Below are 22,359 nucleotides of genomic sequence, written 5' to 3' on the forward strand. Positions count from 1 at the left end.
TCGTCGGTTCAATCCCCCAGACAGACAGGATAAATCTGGGTGGGGAAAGTGAAAAGCAGCGCTTGCCCCTCCCTCATTACCACCACTGAGATGCCCTTGAGCAAGGCCCTTAACCCCAACTGCTCCAGTGGAGTGCTCAGTGGCCAGCAGATCAGACTGTGGTTGTACATGTCAGCTTCTAGGTGTGAATGTGTGTGTGACCGTGATCAGGGCGTTCCTGAAAAAGAGAGCATTGCTCTCAGTGAAACTCCCCCTGAATAAATAAAGGTGAAAAAAAAACAAACAAAAAGAGCAAATGGGAGTCTGTCTGTCCCAAATAGCGGTTGCCCAAGCTAATGCACTCCCCTTCAACAGCTCCATTATAAAAGCTATTTTAGAGCGGTCAGTGGAATACCAGAGAGCACTGTCAGAAATGATATACACAGACCTGGATCTCCGTACCATTCAGGGGTAGGAACATGGGGCTCTCGGACTGAGGTGAGCGGGGAAACTGGGGTTGGAGCTCTGGAAGCTAGTGAGTCTTGTGCGGCTGCAGAGGGCTGGCCAGCTGGGCATTGAGTTGATCCCGGAGGCTGGTAATGTTCACAGAGCGGTCGCGGATGTGATTCAGGACATCCCGGAGAACCTGGTCGTGCTGGCCGATGAGGGCTCCTTGGTTTGACAAGGCCTGGCGGATAGACTCTGAGTCTGCGGTCCATAAGATCGTTCTGTCACACAGGCAGGAAAAAAAACAACAAAGCGAACTCAGACAAGCACAGGTAAATTTAAAGCTCTTTTACTGAATCTCAATTGCAACAAGACAAAGGCAGTGGTCTGGCTGACAGGTGAGGTGACAACTTGGCGATTGGTGAGGCCTAACGGAGGAGACGGCTGAGGGAGCTGAGTGGCAGATAACTGGCCGGGCAGGTAAAGTGAACAGCAGGAAGTATGGGGTAGCTGGTTATTGGTCCTTGGTCTATAGGCAGGAGAGCAGATTTGGATGGGATACAGGTGGAAGCAGGTTCAGGTAAGCAGGCAGATTTGGCAGACAGAGAGCAGTGTGGAGCAGGCAAGGCAAAGTATGGCAGATAAATATTGCAGGTACCGGTTAGAGTGCTGAGGCAAAGCAGGCGATGAACAGGCATGGAGAAACTAGCAAGGCAAGTGGCTGGAAGCGAGGACTGAAGTCAACGATCTTGCAGAGACTGGGAGAATGAGCATGGCTTATGTACTGGAGGGTTGATTGATAACTGATTGCAGCTGCCGCCTCCCCGTGCCACTGGCCTGCAATTAAGTGGGTAGAGAGAGAGAGAGAGAGAGCAACCAGACCAATACACCTACACAACACACACCATACACTCACACAGAGCAGGGTCTAGCCTGGCGCTGTGACAGATGAATATTATCAAGAATTGCCTCCCAGAGATTTCAGTATTGAGTTCTTGTTCCTAATCGTTTCTTAATTTGTCATCGGACACCTCTATATTTCCCTATGTTCCTCATGTTGTTTTTAGGGGGGTTGTATAATAATGAATGGTTCACTGATGTTTGGCCAAATGAGTTGCAATTACTGAATGCAGAGCTCATATCCAATGCCCTATTTGAATTATATCTGATCGTTATAGCCTGCCTACTATTGGGCCCTCAGTGGTCCAGAAAACAGTCAAGGTGTTATGTAATAACAAAGCAACAGTTCATATTTCTCTCTTAAAAATGAGCTCATTAATAGTCTAATTAGACATTTAACATGGATATGTATTTTGGGCATTCCAGGAGTTCAAACCCTGTGTCCCAACACTGGAAATAGCAAGTGCTTCACTATACACATAGTTTTCTTCAAGTAGATAGTATATCCTGTATTAGCTGTTTATTTTGCTTATCTTGGGCCAACGAAGGGAAGGCCACACGGTGGCTAGTGGTGTGGTCCTGGTTCTCTGCCGCCCATGAACACTATCCCTTTCTAAAAAAACTGTGCAAACTTCTTTTCTTTTTTCTTTTTTAAAGATTTTTTTTTCTGTCATTTTTACTTTATTAGACAGGATATCAGTTTTGGGTGTGCTTCATGGAAATAATGGGTGCTAATAATACTAATAACAATAATAACAATAACAACAATGATAATAATAATAAAAACCTTATTTATATTTTGTTTATCTTATAACAAAGTTTACAAAGTTCTTTACAAGCAAGGAATAGTAAAAGCATAAAAGGAGAGAACATTTAGAAGACAATTAAAAAAGAGCTTAGAAAAAAAAAACATTCAAATGATACTTTAGGAAGCCTAAGTTCATCAGGCAGGGCATTCCACAATCTGGGGGCCCTAATAGCAAAAGCACAGTCACCCTTGGTCTTGGGTCTAGCCTGTGGAGCTGTCAAAAGAGCCCTGCCTGAAGATCTCAGGCTGCACTTTGGTTCATTGGGAACTAAAAGATCTGCAATATAGCTAGGGACCAGGCTATGCCGTGCTTTAAAAGTGATCAGTAGGATCTGAAAATCAATTCTAAAACTAATTGGTAGCCAGTGTAGGGAAAGTAAAATTGGGGCGATATGGTCTCTCCGTTTTTCCCCAGTTAAAATCCTAGCAGCTGCATTCTGATCAAGCTGGAGACTTTTGATAGAGGGAGTTGCAGTAGTCTAAACAAAATTAAATAAAAGCATGGATGACCTTCTCTAGGTCTGTGGTTAAAAATGACATGTTCTGAGAGATCCAGCACTTAATGTCAGCATGGCAGTTCTTGAGTGTGTTTAACCGAAGATATAACTGGGTATCATCTACATAACAGTGGAAAGAGATATTGTGTTTACAAGTGATTCCAAGTGGTAACAGATAGTGAGAAGAGAATGGAGCCAAGAATTGAATCCTGCGGCACCACACAGGTGAAGTCTGCTCAGAATAATGAATTGCCTATTACGATAGAGAAGGTTCTATTGGACAGATAGGATCTGAACCAGCTTCAATATAGAGCTATTACATCTTGCTTGCCTGGGTGCGTGCGTGGCTCTCCAATACAGTACTATAAGGCAAATGGACACTTAAAAAATTAAGCTGTATACATTTTATACATGTGGGCATGTAGACAGGCTGCCAGGAACCCAGACTGAAAAGAGTAAATAAGTAAGCTCTAATTGTATGAGACAGACATAACTTTCAGCTCAGTACTTTGCTGCGTAACATGCTATAGTTATCTAATGATAGATTGGTAGCTCATGCAATACACAATTAATCAGTAATTGAGGATTAAAATTAGTGCTTACAGATTTATCTGCCAATGACTTTGTAGTAGTATTTCATTTTTTCACATTGCTCATTCAAATTTAGGTTTTGAAGATGATCTGATATCGGAATTCTTTAAACCTCTTTGTTTCTGCATCAATCAGCATTATGATCAATGCTTTTATCAATGGATTCAGCAATATCTTCAAGCACTGATAATATTTGTGGCTATGAACCAGTCCAGAAACAAAAAAATAGGAACATATCAAATGATATGCAAATATTTACATGTCTGACCATACTTTAAACAACAAATACTGACCAAATAGGCAGTTTGTAAAAGACAGAAGAAAAGAAGCCCATTTTATGAGAGAGGAGCAAACCCTTTTCTAGCTTGGTCATGAAATGCTAATTTTTCCACCTTCAAGTACTCATTATGTTGAATTTACCAGTCTTGAAAAATGAATGGATTTTTGACTGGATTTTACATTTAAGATGATCAGCTCTGGGCTGGATTCCTAAGGTCTAAGGTCCCCTTTATTCCACTATAAATTAAAAGAACAAAGATGAACTTAGTATAAAGTTCATAAAGTTTTGGAAACTCAGAACCACCCTGTTTTGGACTCCAGATTGAAGATGACTTTGTTTTGTCCTGGTTGGCAGGTGGAGGATCTGGAGAGGACCCAGCGGCTGCAGGAGATCCAGGCCAGGCTGGACCCACGGTCCGAGGCCAAGGTGAAGGATGGTGGGCTGTTCAGGGCTGGAGAGTTGCTCCGCCGGAGGCTCATCCATGAAGGAACTCTGCTCTGGAAAAACCCCGGGTCCAGGCTCAAAGGTACACAACACACATTTTGGCCTGGTCTAAGTTAGCCACCATGGCTGAACAAAGAAAAGACCGGTACTTACAGAAACTCAAACTTCAATTTTATTTATGTATTGTATTGTATTGTATTGTATTGTCGTTCGTTTAATACAACCTGCCCAGGGACAACGGATGAAAATTAGCTCCTTAGCTAACTCCAGCACATTTACATTGATGTGGAAACTGAAATGTTGATTAATGTGCATTGTCCCTGTTAAATAAATACAATAAATTGAAAATCCAAGGAAAAACAAACAGATTAATCACTCAGAGGAAGGCAAGGGGAACCTGACCCGTCTATGAGCTAAAAATAGAGTGAACATCAGCATTGCCTTCCAAAGATGAAAAGCACTCAAAGATGTGATGGGACGATGCGGAGCAATGCAGATGTGTCTCTGTATCTTTTGGGCTGGTAAGTTTCACTATCACTTATTAGCCGCAGTCTACATTGAGTGTTTTTTTCCCACAGCACAGCCGAGGGCATCACGCGGCAAGTTCAGTCAGTGAGTCAGGTAACGCTTAGTGAGATGTCGCTTCGTGAGATGGCCTCTAGAGGGCGTCTTTGACTAAGAGATGGCCTCTCGCCTATGGGCTAAATGCCCCATTCAGTCTCGTACACTGATAATGCCATATTGGATCTCACACAGAGCCACACTCTTCGCTGTCAATTTACAGACATCTATATCTTCTTCTGTCCTGCAAACCTTAACGGTAGGTTACGTTATTACCTGTGGTATGTGATGTTAGTGGAATAGGTAATTTAACCGATAAACGTGTCACGCTAGCCGAGCATTGCTCCTGTCATCAGACAGAGGAAACAAATCTAGGCTATATAAAGGGGGTCAATGGGCTGGAACGCACTGGTACACCGTTCCAGGAGTGAATTCGACAACGTAACGCGCATTCCGGTTCCGAAAAAATAAATACAGAGCAGTACCGGTGGTTGTTTTAGGAGCTTAAACTACTGACTCAGTTCGTTTTATGACCAAAGTTTTCCGGCTGGGCAGTGTTTGGACCTTCGGGCCAATCACAGTGCTTAAAAACAGAAAACTCCACTCAACCGGATGCCGGGCCACATTAAACAAACGCACAATCAAATGACAAGCACAGACAGTTTAATCTGAGCCACGGAGCTGACAGGTTGTGTTGTGAAAATGTCGAGAAAGAAGAAACTAGACATTCTTTCCTATTTTCAACCCAATGTGAGTGATAAAACAATGTGTTCAAGTGAATTTAACTTGTTTCTATGAAGTAGCACCGTTATGAGCGAAGCTAGGCTACTGTATTTCTGCCTCTCCCACCATGCTGACATTCCAAAACAGCCCAATGGGCAGAAATCTATCCGTCAATATTTCTGTTCGTTTTCCGACGGATCAGTGGAAGCTAGTGGAATTCAACACACGCGCCGTGGGCCTGTACAGGATTTGTACTTGTTTATTATGTTAGGCCATGCAGTGCCTGCATTGAATGCAAAACACCAAAGCAATGATCACTTATCATCAAAGGTGTCGCCAAAATCAAGAGCAGCAGAAGCTTGCAGATTATCACTTTAAGGGCCCTGATTTCATACCTTGTGCCATTGAAGTGGCAGTTTCGTAGGGCCCAAGCAGATTTTTTCCCACTGGAGCCCATTGGGTAATTCCGTGGCTTGTCATGACATTGCCAAAATGGTTGAGGGAGTGCACTAGAGGAGAGTGTCAATTCAAATTGGGTGACGCAGTGCAATTTGCAACTCTGCAACTGTTGCAGAGTGTGGCAGATCTGGCCCAGATGCTGTGGTACCTTTTGCCAGATGCCAGGGGGGTAAAGAGTCCATGGGGGGGGGGGGGGGGGGGGGGGAAGGAAGGAAGTCTTGTGTGTGCAGCATTTGTAGATGCCAATCATGTTTTCAGCTGTCTTCACATTGCTGTCTTCATAGCTGTCTTCATATTTGCCTATTTTACTTTGATATGAATTCTTCGCCATGTTTACATGCATATCAAAAATGCAATTACAATGTCATAAAGGCAATAATGTAAATAAGTCAGAGTCTGTACTGGGCTAGATTAAGGGTGATTCTTACCAGTATATGTAATCCACAATTACCTGTGGGATGTGTTAGGGCAAACTATTTTGGTTGACGGAATCCCTACAGCCATCCAAAGCTCCATGAAAGATCTTCAGAGCATTCCAAAGTTCTCTCTCCACTGTACAACACTGAACTACCCAGTGCCACCCAATCCTCACTCCATATCCTCATCCAAAAACAGCAGGTTGCTGGGGTGCATCAATTGCATGTGTGGTTTCCTTCTTTCTGACAGGTTTCTCAAAAGTAAAGCTAGAGTCTAAAGCATGGCGTTTTGTAATTGCAATAAAGATACTTTCCCTAATAAGGTTTTCTTGCAGTTTTCCTTGCCTTCACTGAGGGTCTAAGGTTGGTGGTGGCAGGTAGGCTAGGCTGGGGTAAATAGATTAGGTAGGCCTGTTATGTCTCCAATATGCTATCTTGTGCTGTGTTTTGTTTCCTTGTGTTTTATTTTGTTTTTACACTGTATTACATGGTTTGTGATTGATTGTTGATTATTTAGATTAGGCTTGTTTTTGTCCTTTGCGACATGCCATAGTGCTGAATCAGGAATCAAGTTATTTTTTAAGGCAAAAAAAAAATAAGAATTTGGATAATCATAATAAGTAGTTCACTCATGTAAACAGGATTATTATGGGGCAAATGTAAACGTAGCCAATGGCTAAGTGAATGCAAACTTTTTCATCACAAACAACAGACAACCAACAAAATAATGGAAACACATTTTATTTGCACTACAAAGTTAGTTGTATCTGCACACAAAGTTAATGTGACTATATTGTATAATTATATAATTATGCACAGAAACCATTTTGACAGGGTTATGAAATTGCACTAAGTGCACTAGTGCCATGAACCAGCACCTGCGCTTTGAGTTGTACACCGGCTTTGTTCAGACTGCAGGCAAATCCGGTTTGTTTCTCAAATCCGATCTTTAGTACTGACTGTCCACACTGTTATTTGCAAGTGATCAGGTTGGATTTTTGTGTTCAAGCACCGTTAAACTATCTGCATTGGTTGCTGTGATAATGAGGTAGGTGGGTGTACGAACATTAACTGATGACAGGTTTTTCAAATACAGAACCAAAACAAAGAGATGTATAATCTTTGCCTTCACGCCACAGGACTATCTAGTTGCAGTGCAGAATTCCTCCATCGCAGCAGACAACATCAGCGACGGAGGAGATTTATATATACTACAATGTTTCGTGCTGCAGTCACAGCTGACACCAGTTTGTGTCTGTCCAGGGGCTGTTGTTTTCATTCTCCATTTTCATTTGTGCCGCTCTGGATGTGACGCCGTCATGTGTCACATTGCAAGTGACGTAAAGGACAGTTTGAAAACCGTTTTGAGTGGCCAGAGTGGTCAGACTGAGACGCATTAGTAGAACATACAATGTGGCTTGAAACTGATTTGAAAAATCGGTTTTCATGTGTTTTTTTCTGTTCAGACTTGATAAAAGCAATCTGACAATCTGGATATGATAAAAATCTGATTTGGGCGCGCAGTGTGAACATAGCCTTTGACTGGTCCTCACTTCTTCATGGGATTAGTTTAGGATTAGGATTTGGGTTGAAGATTAAAATCTGGTTTAGGTTTAGGTTAGGATATGGGTAAGGTTAAATTTAGTTTAGGCATATACTTGGCTTTAGGTTTACGTGTGTTCACTCACATATCTGTGTGTGCATGTATAGATGTACAGGTCCTACTGATGACAGACGTCCTCGTATTCCTGCAGGAGAAAGACCAGAGGTATATCTTCCCATGTCTGGTAAGAAAACACACTCACCACACACACACACACACACACACACGCACGCACACACGCACACACACACACATGCGCACACACACGCACGCACACACGCACACACACATGCGCACACACACACACACACACACACACACACACACACACATTTCCCAACAATACAACAAAACATGATAAATTAACATGCATAATTTCAGGCTGAAGTTTGAATCTCACATAAAACTGTCACAATAATTTGTTACAATTATAATATGTTGATTGTAAAGGATGGCAACCATTCATGCAGTCTTTCTCTCTGCCTTGATCCCTTTCTCTCCCCACCTCTCCCTCCTTCTCATCCTTATTCCTGTTGTCTGTCATCCATCCATCCATCAGGACAAACCACCAGTGCTGTCCCTTCAGAACCTGATAGTGAGGGATATAGCCAATCAGGAACGAGGCATGTTTCTTATCAGCGACTCCTCCCCTCCTGAAATGTACGAGGTCCATGCTGCCTCAAAGGAGGACAAGAACGTTTGGATACGCTACGTCCAGCACACTGTCAGCAAGTGGGTGCACACACACACAGGCACACACAGTTTGTCTCACTATACTTGTGAGGACCATCCATTAACAACATTTATTCCTTAATCCTTAAATTTAACCTTAACCCTCTCCACTACATCCCTTTCCCTAACGTAATCCTAATCTTGATCCCCAAACCCAACTCCTAATCCTAAAGTAACCCAATGTCTACCAGACGTGTTTTGAGATGTACGTGTACATTCTGGTCTATTTTTGCCGGACCCACCTGCATCTGTGTAAAAATACACTATGACACCTGTCTTGTGGCTGTATCTATACAAAATACAGAAATAGAAAGTCAATATATTATGCGCCAAAATTTTAGTTTCCTGATTGAAACCAATGAATGAATGATAACAGCCTTTTTTCCTCAAGTTGCTCTGGAGCCTAATTTGTTGTCTGTCTTGTCGACTCTGTACCTAAAGTAACCTCTTTATTGTGCCAAGAGTTCAGTTTCCTGAACTGACCGTCTGTCATTGCTCTGCTGCATCTGCACTGTAAACGCTGCTGGTGAACATTACACCCACAACCCCAACGGGATGTGACTGCTGTGGAGCCGGACTACACACATGCCGGTGGCAGTGGACATTGGTTTTAGGCTAATGTCAACTTAAAAATACACATAACATTAATGTGCATCACATCACTGCTAACATGTTTTGTGGTTTTGTGTGTTCAGTTGCCCGTCGAGAGAGGAGTTCCCCCTCATAGAGACTGAGGACAAGGCCCTTCTGAGGAGACTCAAAGGTCAGAAAACAAAACGTTACTGACACATTTAAAGGAACGCCTCCATATTTCACTTTGTTTTTTCATATTCACCGGGCACACAGTGGCTATGTTTACATACTGGATTAACCTGGCTATTGGTCATACTCTGGTTAAGGTCTTACTCAGGTTAATCTGTTTCTATGAACTTTTGATACCCTGTGTTTGATTGTTCCTATTGCCATGAATAAACCAGTATATTCCCGCTCCCTCTAATTACTCTTACTTCTAATACAAATGATGATCCCAATAATAATGGTAAGTACTGCTTGCCACCAAAATGTATCCATGCTGCTGTATGCTGTATGAGTTTGACAGATGGAGAAAACCAAAAGTAAAAGCAGTAACATGTTTCCTTGCCACAGTAACCTGTTTAATATGGGAGTAAATAGAGAGAATAGGCATGCTCGACTCAGAAACTTAAACTTGATCGGGTGCCAACTCAACAAAACATAAGCTATAGAAAAATGTCCACACTCACATAGTATGTATTTTTTTAATTTGCACAGCAGCAACAGCAGCGTACGCGTTTCAGCCAAAAAAAAGATGGATGTAGTGAGTGTGCTGTCACCCATAAGTGAAGGGCCGTGTTGAGGCCAAAAGATTGGGTTTACGATCGCCAACATTTTTTGGAGCCAGTGCAGCCAGAGCGAAGCCGAGGGTCGTCCACAGAGCTGCAGCCCCACCTGCTATTGACCCGTAATCGGCGACCTGTCAATCACTAGGAAAACTACCCCATTTTAGAAGGAAAACTACCCCGTATTATAACCTTTATATCCCGTTAATGACACAATTATTTTGAAAATTGCCATATGGACAGATATGGCAAGTGAAATAAGCTACTGAGACCATAACCTTTTGTCAAAAATATTTATTGACTTTATATTTTGAGTGAGAAGTTGGGTTTTGGTCCCATTGACTTGCATGGAATTGGAGTTTTTTTGGAGCCAGCCCCTAGCGGACGTTAGAGGAATTGCAGGAATTGTTTTCAGCCACTTCCTTCAAAATTCACCTGAGGTTTTGGCCGCTTGGTTTCAGCCCTTGGCCTTCTTCAGCGTTTCCACTTCCCTAAAGGGATTCTGACCCATATTTATAAATAACCAGGGTCCTCAATTATCAATAGAGCTTAGATCATAATTAACATAAGGAAAGCATGCATCTTAACCAGGTTTCTCATAATCAAAGTATGATCTTAGCGGGTTATACTAAAGCCAGTTATGACATTTACATGCACTGACCCAAAACCAGGTTTTTTGGAGTTACTGTCGCGTTCCCACTGCAAGCAACTTGTTTAATGACCGATCTATTCTGACCGATCGTGGGCAGTGTGAGAGGGATAGAGAGATAATTCCTCTTTGGGAGACCGGATGTAGTTTTATTTTTCAATTCTAATTTTAGTGTAAACCTACAAATGCAAAATGAGGACAGACCAATTACTGCTTTATTGACTTAAAAGCAGGAGCTGTTGTTGAATCTGTTCACAAACGTGTAACGTGTAACATTTTCGTGGCCTCATTCAATTTACAATTTACAATTTCCCATTTGGCAGACGTTTTTATCCAAAGCGACGTACACATGAGATTTTAATACAACACAAGCAAGGATCTAGTCAGGAGAGAACACTGAGAGTAAGTGCCATAAAGCTAAGTTCTAGTCCGACAGGACATAGGTGCCAAGAGGCAGTGCATAGAGTGCAAAGAGGCAGATAAAGGTTTTTTGTGAGAAGGTGTTTGCGAAAGAACTGGGTCTTTAGCCTTTTCTTAAAGATCGAGAGGGACTCTGTGGATCAAATGGAGTTTGGTAACTCATTCCACCACCGAGGAACCACAGAAGAGAAGAGTCTAGATAGAGACTTAAGGCCTGGATATGCTTCCTCAGAACTGCTTCTGAGAACCTCCCAAAACGAACTTCCAGAAGCCCCGAACCTTCATGGTTCTTCAGAACAATAGGGTTTGTAGGAGGAGCTGCAGGCTGTCCATCAAACAAGGGGGAGGGGTGGTAAACAGGAACTAGTCATAGGTCAGAGGTGAAAGCCTGTGTTCCCTGTTGTCTGTTCAAAGAAATGGCGGCAGGCTTGTTTCCCATGTCACAGGTTTATTTGTGGCGCTCTGCCACAATATCTGCAGGAGCCACAAATTCAAAAATTGGTCAGTTAGAAATTGATCTAAAGCGATCTGTATGTTATCTGTTGCACCAGAGACTGATCTCACCAGCGCTCACAGCTGCTTGTAAACTCACCCAACACACACACACCTTTCTTCCCTCTGTATCTCTCCTCCTGCGGCTCCACTCACGTAAACCCAGTGTTTCCCCTGTATATATTCTACTGTGGCCATCCGCCACGGTAAGATCATGACATGCCATGCTAAAAATATTTTCAAAATAATTGTATTTTTGGCCGAGATGGTCTCACTTGGCTATGCTGCTGTGCATTGAGGACTGTAGAACCAGTGTTTCTAGGCGCGGCTGCTGAAAATGCGCCAATTTTGTTTTTTTTTGTTTTTGTTTAAATCAAATGTATTTCTGCCTACATAACAGTCATGATCAAAGTGACAAATCGCAAGTGTGGTCGCGGACAGAGAGAGAGAAGCACACAGACACACTGCTGCCTCATTCAATCATTTCTATAATAACTGCACCGTAACGTTTCTATGATCATTCTATCATTTCTATAATAACTGCACCGTTTGCAAAGTTTCTATAATAATTCAGTAATAGTAATAATTTCCCCCAAAAAAAGCCAAAGCAGCCACTGTATTTTTACGCACGGCATCGCAGAGAGAGAGAGAAGCACAGAGATAAACTGCTGCCTCATTCAATCATTTCTATAATACCTATACCGTTTCTAGAATAATTCAGTAATTTCAATAATAATTGCAGCTATACCAGAATAATTCAGTAGGCTAATAGTAATTGCCAAAAAAAAAGCCAAAGCAGCCACGGTATTTACGCACGGCACCGCTATATATTGTGAGTCATAATGGCCTGATTGATCACACAGGAGGTCTGAAGGTATGATCTGATGTGCGTTATTCCTATTCCCACATTACTGTACGATATGGTGACAATATGGAAACTTACTCCACTAGTATAGAAATCAGTCTTGCAGGAAAAAGGATGTTAACGAACGCATCTATAAATATTTAACTCTGGTGAGACCTAACAGGCTGCTATGGACTGGAATAAAATGTCGCACAAATTCCCTCTTTGATATTATCCTTCTGTTTGCCACATAGCTATATCACACTCACCTCAGCTGACTCAGAAAGTGTACACATGCTTGCATGGAGGTACGCGCATTCCCACGGAATTCTCTCTCTCTCTCTCTCTCTCTCTCTCTCTCTCTCTCTCTCTCTCTCTTTCTCTCTCTCTCTCTCAGTCTCTGTGTATGTCTCATATGGACATATATGGATAGAATTCTTTAGGGAAACAATAATACTTGTATGATAGCGGTTTGCACTTGTATTTTTCATTTTCATACCTCCTTGTGTAACATATCACCAGGTAAAAATGCATTCCAAAAATATCCCCCCATCGCCCCACAGTGCGATTTACAAATCGCACCATGCTGCCATTTCTAATATCATTCAGTCATTTCCTATAATAACTGTGCTTACAGTGTTTCTATAATAACTCAGTCCTATAGTAACTGCTATAGTGTTTTCCCCCAGACCGTGCTGCTGCTGTAAGACAGGCAGCACCAGGCGCCGCTCATTGGCAGAGTGTAGTGAGCAAGAAGGAGCGTAGACCTGAATGAGGGAGTTCAGGTAGGTGGGTGCCATTTTGGTTGCTGCTTTGTAGGCGAGCATCAAGGACTTGAACTTGATGCAGGCAGCAACTGGGAGCCAGTGGAGGGATACGAATAGCGGAGGACATGTGCTGTTTTGGGCTGGTTGAAGACCAGACGTGCCGCCGCGTTCTGGATCATCTGCAGATGTTTGAGCGTACATGCCGGGAGACCTGCCAGTAAGAGTTGCAGTAGTCAAGGCGTGATATTACCAGGAGTTGTGCTGCATGCTTAGACAATAGGGTCTAATCTTCCTGATGTTGTACAGGGCAAATCGACAAGACCGAGCAACAGAAGCCACATGATCCTTAAAGGTTAATCGGTTTTTAATCATGACACCCAAGTTTCGGGCAGACTTTGTGGGAATGAGCTGAGCTGATTCGAGCTGGATACTGATCTGCTATTGTATAGAGGGACTGGCTGGGATGACAAGGAGCTCAGTCTTTGATAGGTTAAGCTGAAGGTGGCGTTCCTTCATCCATGCTGAGATATCGGCGAGCCATGCCGATATCCATGCCGAGACTGTGGGGTCTTCTGGCGGGAACAACAGGAAGAGCTGGGTGTCGTCAGCATATGAATGGTATGAGAAGCCATGTGAGCGGATGACTGCACCAAGTGAGGTGGTGTATATTGAAAAGAGAAGGGATCCAAACACTGACCCTTGAGGTACCCCTGTTGACAAGCAGTGGGATTTAGACACTTCCCTCCTCCAAGACACTCTAAAAGATCTCCCTGAGAGGTAGGACTCAAACCAGCGGAGAGCAGATCCTTTCAAAAACTACAAACGTTACAAACTCATCCAGCTGCATCCGATCTTGGAGATTAGTTTATATTATGGTTTTCATGGCGGTCAAGTGCCGAATAACCCCCATGTTAAAACTAAGTGGAATCTTGCTTTAAGTCCTAGTACCCTTTGCTGCATGTCATCCCTCTCTCTGCTCTGTCTTTCCTGTCTCTCTACTATGACTGTCCAATAAAGCCCCCCCAAAAAAATCTAAAACACCCTAACCCTTTTTTAAATTCTGTGACCATTGATGTATCTTTATAAGGTATATGCAGATTGAGAGACACAATGTAGATAAATTATTACTATAAACAAAGCAGGTGGTGATTTAAGCTTTTCTATTACAGCTTATGCTGCACATTCGAAACCAATAGTTGTTTTCCTGGCCAGGCCTAATCATCCTGTCTATTGCTTCTCCTCTCCACCATTCATCTTCCTCTCTCTCAGTGTGGGAGGACAAGTGTGAAGCCTCCCTCCTACTCAGGCCGAGTGGAAAAGCTCATCAAGTTTTCTATCTATCCTCTAGCCATCCATCACCGCCTCGCTATGTCTCTCTCTTTCTATTGCTGTCTCTCTCTGAATTTCAACTCTTTTTTTTTTCTCTTAGCTATTTATAAATATGATTTTATGGCATTTCTGCTTCATTACTAGACACTGACAGGAAAGATGGGAGGGTGGCGGGGGGAGGGGGGGTTGGTTGACATGTTATAAAGGTTGTTAGAAACGAAAAATGACTCAGTACACTGAGCCAGCAGGCTGCATATTTCTGTAATGGAATCTGCTGAAATTTTCCACAGGGGGGTGTTGTTACAGGCAGTCTCTGAAATTAACTTTTCGGGTCACCTGCCAAAGGCCGCTAAACTACAAAAATGTACCTGCCAAAAATTTTCATCAGCCCGATCTGTTTTGTTTGTAATTAATCATTAAAGGAAAATTAAAGGAAAAGTTATTTTGTGATGAAGTGTTGTATTTTACCTTTTTGTTGTACCCACTTTCCCTCAACCTGCCTCATCTAGTGCTATTCATTTAGTGGTTTCCTACATTTCCCATAATGCCCTTGGACAACCCCCAGAGAAGGGGCGTGAACTTGTATTTAGCTGTGGGTTATACCTGATTGGAGTAAAGTTAGCTTGATATTGGATATTGGATATATGGTGGATAATAGTTTTTCTACCTTCAATAACTTGTAAAGTAAACAACTAAGAACACATTAATGAATAGATTTGTGATTGCTGAATTTACAGCCATATTTGTCCATTTTGGTGCCATTGTTAAGTGTGGTGGTGGTGTGCATTTCTTTCTTTTTTTCTTTCTTTCTTTCTTATTTTCTTTCTTTCTTTCTTATCAGTGTGCACGTATTAATCAACAACAACAGTAAAGACATTGGTAGGTTGCTAGGTTGCTTCTGTGGTGCAAATGTGACCATCTTCAGTGTATTTCTACAAAAAAAAACAATATTAATTAAGATTATTAAAATATAATAATGGGGGGTCACTCTGTCCAAAGCTCATCGTATGTGCCACTGTGGCAGCTTTTTTGAGGTGAGCGATAGGCTATCTGAATCCTAAAATCGACAATATGGCCTTCTGTAAAACAAGTATTATGTTTGAAAATGCACACATGATGCTTCCAGTCTCTCCTCTCTCTCTTTGTGTGGGTTTGGTGTGTGTCAAGTGAATGGTAGGTTAATTCTCTCCACCCCCCTCCCTCCCCACATCCCCACCCCCATCCCCAGCTGACCTCCAGCAGAAGGACCGGGAGGTGCTGGAGCTCCTGCAGGAGAGGGTGACTTTGTTCTGTGAGCTGGCGGAGGTGAGGGGGGGTCAAGAGGCCACACTACCTCCCAACACTCGCTATCTGTTCAGGGCTGACACCCCCCAGGCTCCCCGTGCAGAGAAACTCCTTCTGGATGCCACAGCCGAGGGTAACACACACAAAAGTTTGATCTCATCTAAAAATATTTGCTGTATATAAGGTATTCTGAAATCAGTTTTGCCAAACCTCTTGGGCTCATTCGCTCCCATTCAGTTCCAAACGGCATAGAAAACAACTCTGGAGACTTTGAATGCAATCAGTTAAGGTTATCCATCAGAATGAGAAGCCAACAATCACATTTTGCAAAGTTGCATCAGAGCAATAATATCAGGCAAAATCTTTTACATTTTGAAAGCCGTTCCAGTCATAATTTCATATAAATGCGTGCATTTGGGAAGATCGAGACGAGACAGGAGGGAGCGTCTGCTTACTATTTCCGCTTACCTTATTTATTTAGTTATTTTTTTCCTGATTTCTGCATTTTCCAATTTTCAAACAATAGCTAACGTTCTCTGCGGTTACGTTAGGCCCCGCCTTTTGTCAATCACAACCCATTCAAGCCAGCAGACAAACCAAAGCAAGGTGCTTCTGCCAGCTATAATCCGTAAAATTAAATGGAAAATTAAGCTTGAATTTACACAATTACGTCTTTAAATCGCTGCCCTCTTCTTTGCTGGGAGTAGCCTTGTAACATGTAAACAATATTTATTTCAAAATATTTACTTTGAAACACAACTAAGATGAGGGAAAAATAATAAATATCTTATAGCATGATAAAAGCACAGGAAAACAATTTGCAGTGATGTAAAACAGTACATTCTCTGCAATACTCACTGTCTCCTTAAAAGAATGTTACCAGGGCAGAAAATTAACTGTTTCTTGCCACTTCCATCACAAAATTCTATAGCAACTTTCAGCATCTTTCCAAACCAAACTCAAAGAATAGAGCTTACCAATCATGTCACCTGGCACAATAGCTTGTTATGTAAGCAAATTCACAGACAACAGCCAAAGTCACTGGAATTAGATTGATGTTAATTTTAAACCCTGAATGTAACCACAAAGTACTGGAATTTCAGCCAGTGTCATACAGTATGCATTGCACAAGAACTGAATTCATGGTAGGTAGCTGTGCATTTCAGCGACAGCTTTTCCTGTGGTTTGTTGTTGAAGAGGCACTTTATCATAAAAGAAAGGTATTGTATTGTGCACATCTCAAACATATCACAAAATTGTACATGGTCATTTGGTTTGAAAGCTGTTGACAGTCATTTTGTCCGTCAGTGATATCATCTAGAAAACAATCCATGTAGTTTAAACACAGTCTAGTGGAATAATGAATATGAAAAAGATGGCATGGCTTGAAGACTCAAGTGAGGGATACTATTTGTCAAATACAGGTTTCAAATATAGTTTTCAAGTTAGTAAATTGTTTCATATTCTTGATGTAGTGAATAGGGCATTGAAGGAATTCAAAGCAAAGCATTAAGTGTTATATGGATGTGTGAGGTTTTGTCTGTTGTTTCTGTCCGTTTCCTCAGTGGACAGGCTGAGTGAGCTCCTTCTGGGCTCCAGTGTGGAAATCCCTCTGCCCTGCCACCACAACCACACGGGGGTGCTAGTAATCAGTGAGTCATCTTCCAGTGTTGTTGCCCAAAGTTGTCTTTACGAGCCTGTATTTTGTGCCTCTGTGAACCCTGACTTCTACAGAAGCCTAACTTTTAGATGTCAGATTTATTAGGTGTCACTCCAAAATGAGCTATCCTATTCGAGCACCCTCTCTAAAAAATCATTAGTATAAAAGTACAAATCATTATTGAAAACTATTGAAGTTATTAGCCAACCCAAGACCTTTGATTACCAAATAACATTTTTAAGGCATATTCATTAAATATTAAATAAATAATATCAGGTAAATAGGTAATTATTTTTGAAAATGGATATATAGCATTTTAGAATTCAAACTTAAACTGTTACACATTGAAGTAAGTACTGACATGTAGATTTGGCAAGAGGCCAAACGCTGAGTGACTCTTGTGTTTGTCTGTGCTCAGATGGTCAGGAGCTGTTGGTCAACGGAGCCCACGAATTCCTTGGAACAAAGGTTGGCCTTTTGCATGGACTTTTTTTTGCACTGATTAGCAGCTGTTTATCTCAGTACAGTAAAATACTCATTACAGCACAATGTTGGTAAGATTGTGCCTTTGAGATACTATTAACATCAGTTTACACTAGGTGTGAAGCACTACTGATTTTAATATACACATATACAGTCTTCATCTCCCATCTTTGTCACTGCAGAGTCCAGTATGTCCTGTTTTATTACTAATAACATCAAAAACAACTTGGGGAGACACACTGCACTTCAGAAGTGTATTCCCAGTGTAATGTTTTTTGCACACTAGTTGTTTGACTCAAAGCTATTTGCCTAGAGGAGATGCCATAGCTAAACGGAGCAGACAACTGCAGGCTACAGATCTAATAGGCCTACTAGTCATAATATAACTGAATAAACTTAAATTATCTGTAAAGAGCATTCTCATCTATTCATAATGATCAAATATGACTTAATCAATCCTATTTGGTTAGTTGTTTTCATGTGGACAATTCTGGCACCCAAAGCCAGAATATTTAAAATAATCATGGTAAATTAATCAATAGATTGTTTCCATTAAAGTGAAGTCAAAAAGAGTAGGAGTGTTCTCTCATGTTCTGTCTCAAATTCTGTTTTCAATTTACTCTGTTCCTGATGGGAAATATTTACATATGTATCAACATATTATTTGAGTTGCCAGAATGATTCAATTTATGGAAAAACAATTTTGAGCTATTATCAATTTATGTTCACTTAATTACTAATTTGTTATATTAAATATTCAGAAGAGTTAACAGTTCTGTGTAATTCAAATAGTGCCACTTTATTCTGAAAACAAACAGTTTAAGTTTTTATTCAGCTTTGTTTTAGAAACGTGAACTTGAATTTATTGATGACTTTCTGTTGTACTGTAAAGGTATTCCATTGTATTCTGTTCAAGTGTATCTTCTGTATCTTCCAAAAAAAATAATGTTCCTCTCCACTGGTTGATCTATATGTTTTTTAACATCTAAAAGGATCGCAATGGGAGTCGAGACAATCCGAGCGAGGTAAGTTGATTCAAGTTTCTTATTGTTTGTGTGTGTGTGTGTCTTTACAGTGCTGGCTTCATTTTGCCTTTGATTTTACAGGAGATCTGTCAGAGGCTGATGAATCTCAGTGCCTATCTCCATGCACTCCAGGTTAGTAGGTTCCTACACACATCTGTAACATACTGCATCCATATACAACCGTGTATAGCTACACAACACATTCAATTCAATTTGTAAATAATAAATAAATAAATAAATAAATCTTTATTGTCCCCGAAGGGTGCAGCATAAAAACACAGGAAACACATACTGTACACAATCAAATGTAGAAGCACAATAAACATGCCCCAACCCAACATATTACCACCCAAACCCAAGTAGTATTATTCTAATAAGTCTTCTTGTTTCCAGGAAAATGGTGGATGAGAATACAATTTTTCTCTTGCTTTATGAGAGTTTTGTATATTTTCCTATCATGAATGTAATCTTAAATTACTCCAAAGGTTAGATTTGCTTGATACTCAACCAGGATTAAAATTTTACTCCGTAGTGATTGCATCTTTCCCAACCAATCAGAAAATCCAATGCTGCTACCATGTCAGAAAGTTGGAAATTCCGAATTGAGGTTTTCAAGTCGGAATTCCACATAGAGATTTCTCGACCCTAATGTTTCCAAGATCTGATGTCACGTCAACATGATAACATACACTGTAAACACTACACAGCATTACTTAGCGGCTGGGAATTTCTGACTTTCACGGCATGAATTTCTGATCAGTCACAGAATCATCTTGGAAAAAGGTGGGCATAGCTAGCAACATAGACATTGAAAGTGTGGATCCTCCCTCACCTCCTGCAGGGTGCCATCATTAAACAGGACTCCATATTGGAGCTGGTCCTGCGGCCAGAGGGCGCCATGGTGCCGGTAGCAGGAGGAGCGTGGCGCCCCCTGTGGCGAGATGGCGGCATGGGGGAGGCCAGTGCGGGGTCAGCCATCGGAGAGCTGGCCCTACTGCAGAGGCAACACAGCCTTCTGCAGGAGGAGCTGCTGAGGCTGCGGGATGCCGAGGGCCGGCTGAAGGACAGTGAGAAGGCCCGGGCCAAGCTGGAGAAGAAAGTCCGACACATGAAGGTCAGCAGCCCTGCAGCCACAGCCTCCCACCAGCTGGGGGACCACTCTTCTCAGGTAAGAACCATTATTATTTGTTTAAACATTTGTTTATCCAAGGAAGGTTGGCTGAACTCCATGCACTTTTCCAGCAACATCCTGCATTCACACTGAGAGCTGGCCAGTATAACCACAGTCTTCCACTGTCTGCCCCTGGGAGCCTTCCAGTACAACCACAGTCTTCCTGTCCTGATCACTGAGCAGTTGGGGGTTCAGTGCCTAGCTCACTGGCACTGCTAGTCACAGTAACTCAGGGACTGACTCTCCTTCCACTGGGTTTCTTCAGTCCCTCTCCTTTTTTGTTGCTTTAGTTTCCATCCCTGCAGCCAGGAATTGAGGTCACTCCCGGAGCCGACACACCACTGGCCAGCCAGGAATCCATCCACCAATCAGAAGGTCCCCAGGACTGCAGCGACGTGGAAGTGGATGTGACGTCAGATGAGGACGATGGGATGGCATCGGCTCGCTCGGAAAGCCCCAGAGGTCAGTGCACATACGCACACTGAACATAACATACACCATTAATTCTAGGGGGTAGGAAAAGTTTGCTTCAACAAAAGAGTGTAGAGTGCTTAGACCAAATGTCCAGATGAATATATGTGGCAGCACATCCAAAGAATAAAGAGTAAGGCAGAGAGCTTACATTTCACTGATTTACTTTGCAGCAGCACATCAACGAAACGCTGATGCTTTTCAACTATAACAGCCTTCTTCAGAGCGTCTTACCCACAATCACAAGGTCAGAGTATACTGTATATATGGTCAAGCATACTGTACATCCAATCAGAACACAAGATAAGACTGCTCTGGCATGCATTGACTGTCTGAATGTAGATGCCAACAATGCATCCCCTGTGGCATATGCATCAATAAAGTTCCATCTTTTGGCACCGGTGACCCAGAGGTGGGAGCAGATTTTAAATGTAAGTGCTCTGTTGATTTAGAAGTGCTTATTATTGAAAAGACAAAATCAGAACAACAGAAAAAGCTAGAGAAAGTAAGAATCTGGAACTAAAATCAATGAACTGCCCAGATCTCATGCTGTTACTCAATGCAATGAGAAACTAAATCTCATTGGAAACATTCAAGCAACAATTGAAACAGTACAAACTCAAAAATTACCAGAGAGATCCCCATGACTACAAAGAGAGAAAAGTTTATCAATGGCAGAAGTGACCAGATTGGATTTGTGTGTTCTAGCAACACAGTTCTTTGCAGCCATATCTACCTTGGTTGTCATAGTAACAACGCAGGCGTCCTTACGCAGAATAGTTTCATGTTTTAATGTCACCCTCTAAATGTTACAGCAGCAAGTTAGCCATGGTTTCACCTTTTTTGATTTTGGCTTCTTATATGTTGGCAGTTTGTAGTCGAGGTACAGCTTGCGTATGCCGCTTTGGACCTTGCGACCTCCATCATGTTCCCTTTTCAGGTCGTTTCTTTTGATTATCAGAAAAATCAGAAAAATTACAGATGATAATAAATTTGTATAGTAGAAATATGGAGGTTAATAAGGAGGTTGATTTATACCACACTGTTTGGTGCTGCCATCACTGTGCTATGTTGCTGTTCATTTTTGTTGCTTACCACTCAAGTCACAGCATGTGACATCAAACATGCATTGTGCTGGAGTGGCACGTCCACAAATGTGTTTTGAATCACATTTCAAACCACATATGAAAAGTAGCTTGTATCTGATTTGAAAAGGTCGGATTCTATGTGTTTTTTTGCTGTTCACACATGGCAAAATACCCGATTTGTATTGGATATGCCATAGGGTTGGGCGGTTGACACCGTTAAACCTTCCCCAAATTTTCCCGCGGTATACGGTATTACCATCTGATTAAAAATCACATTGTATGGCTTGGAGGGAGCCGCCAATTCCAAATGATGAATTTATGTAGTCGCTGCTATACCGTTTCCCGCCACAAGGTGGCTGCAGTGCACTTCAACTGTGATTTTCACACGACAAAAATGATGATACATGTTCCAGTTTTATTCTCAGAACATCAGAAACGGAATAGCAAACGTTGCATATTTACAACAGAATATTTAAACAATAACAACAAAACATGTACAAAATTAACAACATGTCATCTATTAACAACAAATATAAAACTTGAGTGCAAATACAGCGGGTAGCCTAAGGTAAATAAAAAATAGTGCAAGGACATGAAATTAATTCTCGGGCGTCTGTCAACCAAATGGAATGAAATTAACAACAAATTGTCTATGGGCTACAATACAGTACAAATAAATTAAATTAAAAGCCTATAGCAAATAATTTATCAAATAATAACAAAATAACAATAAATAACAAAAACGGCAGTAACGAAAATGGGCATAAAAGCGTATCCTACAGACCGCAACGTTAGGCTATTCTTCAAGCCTATTCTAGGTTTTTCGCCAGAAAAACAAGCATATTTACTTTTTCCAGCTTGAGCAGGGCACGTAACAG

The 22,359-nt window shown here is 41.6% G+C and overlaps 1 protein-coding gene across 3 annotated transcripts in view; it reads left to right on the forward strand.

Moving 5' to 3' along the window:
* Positions 1-22,359, forward strand: part of arhgef2a (Rho guanine nucleotide exchange factor (GEF) 2a) — a 78,607-nt gene that overhangs the window by 48,249 nt on the left and 7,999 nt on the right. For all 3 annotated transcript variants that reach the window (XM_071910590.2, XM_071910591.2, XM_078290496.1), the window contains exons 12-22: positions 3,857-4,028; positions 7,816-7,892; positions 8,268-8,440; positions 9,136-9,203; positions 15,528-15,716; positions 17,149-17,235; positions 17,662-17,711; positions 18,719-18,751; positions 18,833-18,883; positions 19,593-19,919; positions 20,213-20,384. In XM_071910590.2, coding sequence (XP_071766691.1) covers positions 3,857-4,028; positions 7,816-7,892; positions 8,268-8,440; positions 9,136-9,203; positions 15,528-15,716; positions 17,149-17,235; positions 17,662-17,711; positions 18,719-18,751; positions 18,833-18,883; positions 19,593-19,919; positions 20,213-20,384 — 1,399 coding nt within the window. The remainder of the gene's footprint in view (positions 1-3,856; positions 4,029-7,815; positions 7,893-8,267; positions 8,441-9,135; positions 9,204-15,527; positions 15,717-17,148; positions 17,236-17,661; positions 17,712-18,718; positions 18,752-18,832; positions 18,884-19,592; positions 19,920-20,212; positions 20,385-22,359) is intronic.

Source organism: Centroberyx gerrardi, chromosome 19 (genome assembly GCF_048128805.1).
Source record: "Centroberyx gerrardi isolate f3 chromosome 19, fCenGer3.hap1.cur.20231027, whole genome shotgun sequence".
Classification (NCBI taxonomy): Eukaryota; Metazoa; Chordata; class Actinopteri; order Beryciformes; family Berycidae; genus Centroberyx; species Centroberyx gerrardi.